The sequence below is a fragment of the Eimeria acervulina genome, genomic scaffold (genome assembly GCF_000499425.1).
Source record: "Eimeria acervulina Houghton genomic scaffold, Eah_scaff759, whole genome shotgun sequence".
Lineage (NCBI taxonomy): Eukaryota > Apicomplexa > Conoidasida > Eucoccidiorida > Eimeriidae > Eimeria > Eimeria acervulina.
The window spans coordinates 1-8,756 of NW_013549614.1; the positions used below are offsets into that span (position 1 = coordinate 1).

Sequence of the window (8,756 nt, forward strand, 5' to 3'; positions counted from 1 at the left end):
TAATATATATATATATATATATACATAGACAGACACATAGGCATATACATATCTATATCCATTATATATGGATATATGTATATACTTAGCAATTATATACATAATACATATAATATATATAATGTATATATATATATATAATTGCTAAGTATATATATATATATATATAGGCCCGTGCAAACTGACAGACTGGAGTAATTAACTTTTTGGGTGTTTGTGCCTGCTGAGCAATTTGTAAATATACAAAAAATTTAAATGAAAATAAATGCAAACAAAACCATCAATAATAATAATAATAATAATAATAATAATAATAATAATAATAATAATAATAATAATTGTGTGCATCCGTTAATAAACAGATGCATACAGATAAGTGTATATACACCGCAAGTATGTACATTGAATTATATTCGTCTTCATGTTGTTTTTGTTTTTGTTTGTTTGTCTGTCTTTGTTTTTCTTTTTCTCCTGCAGCGAACATAATTAAAAACAAATATTATATAATATAATATCATATACAAATACCCCTAATATTAACCAATCAGACTTGCAGCTAAACAAAGAACAGCAAATACACCCCAATTGCTTCTCCTTTTCTTCTTCCTGCTGCTAATCTAATCACCTGCTGCTGCTGCTGCTGCTGCTGCTGCTAATCTAATCATCATCATCTGCTGCTGCTAATGTAATTAATTACCTGCTGCTGCTGCTCCAAAGCTAATCACCTGCTGCTGCAGCTGCTGCTGCTGCTAATCTAATCATCATCATCATCATCTGCTGCTGCTACTGCTAATCCAATTAACTACCTGCTGCTGTTGCTGCTACTGTTGCTACTGCTACTATAATTATTTACCTGCTACTGTTGCTGCTTCTTCTTTTGCTGCTGCGGCTTTAAGGGTCTGCATGCCGCATAACATTTGCAATGAGCGACATAAAAAAGAATAAAGAATTGCTTCGCTCTTCGTATTCCATTCGAGGGAAGAGACATATATTTTCTGCTGCCTGCAGCATCACAACAAAAACATAAATAAAAATATACTCCTCCTGCTGCTGCTGTTGCTGTTGCTGTTGCTGCTGCTGCTGCTGCTGCTGCTGTTGCTGCTACTGCTGCTGCTGTTGCTTCTAGTGTTCTTGCTGCTGCTGCTGTTGCTGCTTGTGTTCTTGCTGCTGCTGCTGTTGCTGCTAGTGTTCTTGCTGGTGCTGCTGTTGCTGCTTGTGTTCTTGCTGCTGCTGCTGTTGCTGCTACTGCTGCTGCATTTGCTACTGCTGCTGCTGCTACTGCTGCTGCTACTGATGCTGCTAGCGCTTCTGCTTCTGTTGTTGCCACCGCTTCTGTTGCTGCTGCTTTTGCTGCTGCTGCTGCTGCTGCTGCATTCGCTCACTGAATTATTTTCTGGCGCTTCTGTCTCGTCTTCTACAACCGAAGAAGCAACCGAAAAAAGCAGCAAAACAAACTCCAGCGGCTGCTGCAGCAGCTGCTGCACTTGCGTTAGACGCCGCAGCTGCAGCAGCTCCTCTGCTGCTAAGTTGAGGTGTACACGTACCTCAACACCCACACCAGAACAACTGTTGCTGCTGCTGCTGCTGCTGCCCATAGAAGCAGCAGCAGCAGCCATATTCTCTGGTATCCCATTCGAATGCTGCTGTACTTGCTGCTGCTGCTGTTGCTGTTGCTGCTGCTGTTGCTGCTGCTGTTGCTCTTGCGGCTGCTGCTGTTGCTGCTGATCCTGCTTGTCTTGCTGTTGCTGCTCCGGCTGCTGTTGCTGCTGCTGATGTTGCTGCTGTTGCTGCTGCTCTTGCTGCTGTTGCTCTGGTTGCTGTTGCTGCTGCTCTTGTTGTTGCTGTTCCTCCTCCTGCTGCTTCTTTTCATTTTCTCGCTCTCGCAGATCTTGTTGCATCTGCTGCTGCGTTTCTTGTTGTTCGCTGTTCCTCCTCCTGCTGCTTCTTTTCGTTTTCTCGCTCTCGCAGATCTTGTTGCATCTGCTGCTGCGTTTCTTGTTGTTGTTGTTGTTGTTGCTGTTGCTGCTGCTGCAGCTGCAGCAGCTGCTGCGCTGTTCGCATGCGTTGAAGCAGTTCTTCTATCATAGGGCAGGGGAAGAGCCGCAGCAGCGCCAGCAGCAGCTGAGGGTTTTGCGGTGTACAGGGAGGTTTAAGTGCAGCACAAATAAACATCAATAATACTTTATACACCAATACGCAACAATCCAAACTAATACGGGTCTTGCTGCTGCTGCTGCTGTTGTTGTTGCTGCTGCTGGTCTCTGCTCGTGCTGCGGCTGCTGCCAGTTCCTGAGAGTTAGAAGCAGCAGCAGCAGCAGCAGCAGGGAGAGGCAGCAGTAGCAGCAAACGGCGCGTCAGCCAAGCGAAGAGAGCGATGAGTCTCTCAGCAGCAAACCTGCAACAGCACATTGGAGTGTACATACACCGCATTCTGCTGCTGCTTCGAAGCCACTAAAAAGAATTACCTTCTACAGAAACAACAAACAACGGCAGCAGCAACGCAAACAGCAGCAGCAGAACGGAAGCAACGCAAACAGCAGCAGAAGCTGCAGCAGCTATAGCAGCAACAACAGCAGCAAGGACTTTAACAGCAGCAGCAGCAGCAGCAGCAGCCTCAACAGTAACAACAGAAGCCGCAGCAACACCAACAACACCACCAACACAACAACGGCAGCAGCAGCAATTGCAGCAGCAACAGCAGTGCCAACAGCAGCAACGACACCAGCAGCAGCAACAACTGCAGCAGCAGCAGCAGCAGCTGACCAGTGGATCTGCTGCACATTGTGGGCGATGTTTAAAATAACTGCAGCGGAGACCTCTAAGAGGAAGACATCGTAAAAATTAAATAAATTCCTGCGAACAAAAACGCATGCAATCTGCTGCTGCAGCAAACGATAATCCACCTGCTGCAGCAGCAACAGCAGCAGCAGCTGCTTGGTGCAGCAAGAACAGCAACAGCAGCTGCAGCAGTAGCAGTAACAGCAACAACAGCTGCAGCAACAGAGCGGCAGAACAGCAACAGCAGAACAACAGCAGCAGCAGCAGCAAGACAGCAGCAGCAGCAACAGCAGAACAGCAACATTAGCAGAACAATAGCAGCAGCAACACCAGCAGAAGAGCAGCAGCCGCAAAACAGCCGTCGAACGGCAGCACCAATAGCAACAGCAGCAGAAGCAGCAACAGCAGCACAAGAGCAGCAGCAGCAGCAGCAGCAGCAACAGCAGCAGCACTTGCCAGGTGATGAATTTTAGTGCGGTTAGTATGACGATCGAACCCAAAGAAATTTCCCTCAACTTCGTGCTGCTCTCACCAGGCACTTCAGAGACAACCTGCAGCAGCAGCAGCAGCAGCAGCAGCAAAAGCAGCAGCAGCAGTCTTTCATTTCATAGTTAAAGGATTTTAGGCTGTATATTCTCTTAGAAGGAGCATCTGCGTCAGTGAAGAGCAGCAGCAGCAGAGGCTGCTGCTGCGATTGCTATTGATGCTGCTGCTGCTGCTATTGATATTGATGCTGCTGCTGCTGCTGCTGTTGCTGCTGCTGCTGCTGCACCTTGGAGTGGAAGTGGCGGCAGGCCTGAGGGTCTTTGGTTAGCAGCAGCAGAGAGAGAGACAGCAGCAGAGCAGCAGGAGGAGCTGACTGCATAGAACCCTTCCCTATTACTTTTGCTGCAGAGAAAAACAACACCACCACGCACACTTCATATGCTGCTGCTGCTGCTGCTGTTGCTGCTGCTGCTGCTGCTGTTGCTGCTGCTGCAGTTGCTGCTTCGCAGCTGAAATTGCTGCAGCCCCACAACCGCTACTTGTACAGCTGCTACTGCTTCTGTTCCCCCTGTTATTGCTGCTGCTGCTGCTGCTGCTGCTGCTGTTGCTGTTGCTGCTGCTGCTGCTGCTGCAGGTCGTACCTCGTCGCAGCTGTTTGAATTTGCTGTTGGAGGTAATTTGAGTTGAGGCATCGAAGAGGGCCAGCAGCAGCAAATTCTCTATCTCCCCACGAGAGACACAATACAGCCTAACAGCAGCAGCAACAGCAGCAGCAGCAGCAACAGCAGCAGGTGGAAACGGCTATTATTGTCTTTTGCATATTATGTGCAGCTACTCAGCACAACTGCTGCAGCAGCAGAAAGCATCGCTGCTGCAACTGCTGCAGCAGCAGAAAGCACCGTTCCTTTCGCCGTTGAGGTTGCTGCAGCAGCAGCAGCAGCAACAGCAGCAGCAGCAACAGCAGCAGCAGCAGTACCTGAAGCAACGGTTGCGGTAGAGAAGAAGATACAGCAGCAAAGGAGTCGCCTGGCTGTCTAAGAGGGGAGCAGCAGCAAACGACCGAAGCAAACTGCTGCAGCAGATGTCTCGGAAGGGTGGGAACTGCTGCTGCTGCTGCTGCTGCTGCTGCTGCTGCTGAGGTGTACAGACACCTGAACCACGGAAGTAGACGGGGTCGCACAAAGAACTCAACGCCAACACAAACGGATTCGCCTGCACACAACAAGCCCTAAACCCTAAACCCTAAACCCTAAGCCCTAAGCCCTAAGCCCTAAACAACCGACATTTGGCTTGCGAGTACAGAAGAACAAAAAGCAGCAGCAAATCGCAACAGCGAAGTGCAGGCGTTGGGGTAGCTGCTGCTGCTGCTGCTGCTACTGTTGCTGCTGCTGCTGTTGCTGCTGTTACTGCTGCTGCTGCTGTTGCTGCAGATATACCGCAGCAAGAGAAGATGTCTCACTGCTAGAGTGGCGCGGTAGTTGGCTTGGCCCTGTTCAGCCCCGGTCCTAGCAGCAGCAGCAGCAGCAGCAGCAGCAGCAGTTGCTTCCTTTTCGTGCAAGTAGTGCAGCAGAATATGTTTTTGCTGCTCTTTAACTGAAAGCAGCAGCAGCCCCTCAGCCACATTTGGAGGCATTCTCAAACCTGACTGCTGCTGCTGCTGCTGCTGATGTTGCTGCTGCTGCTGCTGCTGCTGATGTTGCTGCTGCTGCTGTTGCTGTTGCTGCTGCTGCTGGAGCGCCTCCATTGCTGCAGCAATTCGAGCAGCAGGCTGCGCGTGGAAGGCAAGCAGCAGCAGCAAACAGAGACAGAGATCGCCTAACTCTCTTGGGAAGGCGACCCGGCACAGCTGCACCTGAAGCTGCTGCTGCTGCTGCTGCTGCTGCTGCGGTGCAACAAGGCCAAATGCCTCTCCAGAGACACTCAAGCACCAACTACGCAGCAAATATGCTGCTACCTCTGCAGCAACCGCAGCAGCAGAAGCAGCAACAATAGCAGGGAAATCGACAGGCAACAGCAGCACAGCAGCAGCAACGGCACCAGCAGCAGCTGCAGCAGCAACAGCAACAGCAGTAGTAACAGCAGCAACAATTGCAGCAGCAGCAACAGCAGCAGTAGCAACAGCAGCAGCAGCAGCAACAACAACAGCAGCAGCAACAGCAGCAGCAGCAACAACAGCAGCAGCAACAACAGCAGTAGCAACAACAGCAGCAGCAGCAGCAACAGCAGCAGCAGCAGCAGCAACAGCAGCACTTACCTTTGGGTTGTGTTGCTGCTGCTCCTTCGCTCTCCCAGAGCGCCATTAAAATATCAGCAAAGATGCAGCAAGGAGCAACAGCAGAAAAATAAAGACGCTCAAATACACGCTGCGGCAGCAGCAACTTCTGGTGCTGCTGCTGCTGCTGCAGCTGCATCTGCTGCTGCTGCTGCTGCTGCAACAGCAGCAGCTGCTGCTGCTGCTGGAAGGCGTAGAAGAGAGGAGCGCAATGAGCTGCAGCGCTGCTAAGAGGAGGCAGCAAAAATTCGGAGTTAAAACCTGCAGCAGCAGCAGCAGAAGCTGGCCAGGACAAACAATCCTTGCACACCATGTTGCTGCTGCTGTTGCTGCTGTCGTTGCTGCTGCTGCTGTGCTGCGCTGGTGCTTCATTGAAAGGCATGCGGCTTGAACCGTCCTCCGTAGCAGCAGCAGCAGCAGCTGTTGCTGCTGCTGCTTCATCTGCTGCTGGCTCTGCCGTCCCTTCTACTGAGCCTTCGCCTGGCGTTGCTGCTGCTGCTGCTGTTGCTGCTGTTTGCTGCTTAGCCGTGGAGTTTGCTGCAGCAGGAAGAACAGCACCAGTTCGTGCATGCGCTGCTGCTGCCGACCCAGCAGCAGCAGCAGCAGCAGCAGCAGCAGGAGACAGAATAGAGGCTTTCTCAATCACTTGGTTGGGGCATACAACAGACAGCAGCATCAGCAGCGCAGCAGCAATTTGCTGTTGCGCTTCCAGCATAAGCGACTGATAGAAGCAAGGAGGGTGGCTATACACCAGAAAATTAAACATAGAGCGCATTAAATGCAGCAAACAAGAGCTGCTGCTGTTGCTGTTGCTGGTGCCGTTGCTGCTGTTTTGGCTGCTGCTACTGCTGCTGCTGTTGCTGCTGTTGTTGCTGCTGCTGCTGTTTGGCGTAGCTTTACTGTCTACTTCTTGAGGGATCCAGAGCGGCAGTAAATATAAACTGAGAATGTTGTTATTGGTGCTGATGCTGCTGTTGCTGCTGCTGCTGCTGCTGCTGCTGCCATCTGCAGCGAGGGCTGTGGGTGCTGCTGCAGCAGCGGCGTTCCACTGTGCTAGTTGCTGTTGGTGCTGCTGCTGCTGCTGCTGTTGCTGCTGCTGCTGCTGCAGCAGCACCTGAACGGTGTCTGGGGACACCAAGTCTGCACAAGAGAGCAGCAGCTCTTGCTTCGGTTGCTGCTGCAGCGCAGCAAAGAGGAACCCTCTTGCTGCTGCTGCTGCTGCATCTCTGCTGTACGCCGACCTTAAAAATGTAATAACCTGTTCATACACCTCAAGGCTGCTGCTTGGCTGCAGCAGCAGCAGCACTTTCTCTCTGTAGATTATCTTTAGCGTAATACCGCTGCTGCTGCTGCTGCCGCTGCTGCTGCTGCTGCTGCTGCTGCTGCTGCTGCTCTTTAAAGGACTGAGCATCTCCCTCGGGCCCCCTTCCTCTCCTTGCAATTCAGCCGAATCCAGCACCCCATCTGCTGCTGCTGTCGCTGCTGTTGTTGCTGCTGCTGTTGCTGCTGCAGGTGGTTCTTCTGTTGTTGGTGTTGCTGCTGCTACTGCTGCTGCAGGTTGTTCCTGCGCTGCTGCTGCCTCTGCTGCTGCTTCTGCTGCTGCTTCGTCTCTTGCATGAAGATCATCATCATCATCATCATCATCAGAAGCAACATCAGCAGCAGCAGCAGCAGCAGCAGCAGGTATGTACTCAGCAGCAAGAAGGATTTGTGTTGCTGTTAGCTGCTGCGTCAGTGCAGCAACAACCAAACGGCACATAAATGCAGCATTCCTTAATGCACGAGCATCAGGAGCAGCAGCAGCAGCAGCAGCAGCAGCAGGAGATGCTGTAGCTGTTGCTGTTGTTTCTCCAGAGGCGTCTGTTGCTGCTGTTTCTGTTTCTGCTGCTGCTGCTTCGGTTGCTGTTGCTGCTGCTGCTGCTTGCTGCAGCAGCTGGTTCTGTTTGTTTGTGTGCGTTGGCGGTTTGCTGCTGCTATTGCTGCTGCAGTTTGCGGTGTATATGCAGCTGAGTGCAGCAGCAAAAGCATCTAAGCGTGAAGCAAGAAAGACAAGTAGAGCCCTTACGTTGCCTGTCTTGTGGTTTGTTAGCAGCAGCGGCAGCAGCAAACGAACCCATACTGCTGCTGCTGCTGCTGCAGTACCTTCAGGCATGTAGTGGGGCTGCAGCAGCAGCAGCTGCTTCCAGCTGCTGCTGCTGCAGCTTAACGATTCTGCTGCTGCTGCTGCAGCAACTATCTCTTCCGTGCAGCAAACAAAAGGGTGGCTGTCATGCAGACATGCTGCTGCCTCTTCAGGGACTGAAAGGTTTGCGCCCATCTTCTGCTGCTGCTGCTGCTGCTGTTGCTGCTGCTGCTGCTGTTGTTGTTGTTGTTGTTGCTGCTGCTGTTGTTGTTGGTGCTATTGTTGTTGTTGCTGCTGTGGTTGCTGTTGGTGCTGCTGCTGTGGTTGTTGATGCTGCACCTGCTCCTGTTCCTGTTGGTGATGCTGCTGCTGCTGCTGCTGCTGTAGGTGGCGGTGTTGCTATTGTTGCTGCTGCTGCTGTTGCTGTGACTGCAGCTGCTCCTGCTGCTGCAGTTGGTGTTGCTCCGCATGTGCTCCTGCTGCACTTGCTGCACTTCAAACTGCTCCTGCTGCTGCACCAGAAGGAGCCCTTCTTTAGTTTAATGGGGCCGTTGCTGCTGTTGCTGCTGCTGCTGCTGCTGCCGCCGCCGCCGCCAAGCGTTGCAGCAGCAGCTGTTGCTGCTGTTGCCGCTGCGAGCAGAGGCCTGCTGCTGGCCCCTCTACACGTGAATGCTTCTTTAATGGAGCAGCGGAGGGGTTAGCAGCACGAAGCAGCAAAAGAGCAGCAGCAGCAGCAGAATAGCAGCAGCAGCAAAACAGCAGCTAGATCGCGGAGGCCGCAGCCGCTTCTCTGCTGCGACAGCCAGCTGGGGGAAATATAGATGTTGAGGGGTAGTGATGCTGCTGCTGCTGCTGCTGCTGATGAGGTGTACGTACACCTCACTGTACAGCGGACTTGAGCAGCCGAAACTGCAGCAGCAGCAACGGCAGCAGCTGCTGCAGCAGCAACACGATGGTGGAGCCCAGCAGCGTTTGTCTTCTGTGTTATTATTGTAAAATGAAATATAAAATAAATATAAACAGAGCAGCAAAATAAAAAAAATAATTAAACAAAGACAGACACAGAAATGCTTTTGCTGCTGCACTCCGCTGCTGGAG

At 51.5% G+C, this 8,756-nt stretch overlaps 2 protein-coding genes across 2 annotated transcripts; both read right to left on the reverse strand.

The window, feature by feature from the left end:
- Positions 1 to 1,010: 1,010 nt before the first annotated feature.
- Positions 1,011 to 1,898, reverse strand: EAH_00048320 (hypothetical protein; the record flags this gene model as incomplete). The annotated part of the gene is made up of 1 exon (XM_013394498.1): positions 1,011 to 1,898. One exon carries the CDS (start codon positions 1,896 to 1,898, stop codon positions 1,011 to 1,013), a length of 888 nt encoding a protein of 295 aa, XP_013249952.1.
- Positions 1,899 to 3,657: 1,759 nt separating this feature from the next.
- Positions 3,658 to 7,853, reverse strand: EAH_00048330 (hypothetical protein, conserved; the record flags this gene model as incomplete). The annotated part of the gene is made up of 4 exons (XM_013394499.1): positions 3,658 to 4,012; positions 4,241 to 4,476; positions 4,724 to 5,220; positions 5,519 to 7,853. The coding sequence occupies 4 exons, from the start codon at positions 7,851 to 7,853 to the stop codon at positions 3,658 to 3,660; spliced, it is 3,423 nt and encodes a 1,140-aa protein (XP_013249953.1).
- Between the last annotated feature and the right edge of the window lie 903 nt (positions 7,854 to 8,756).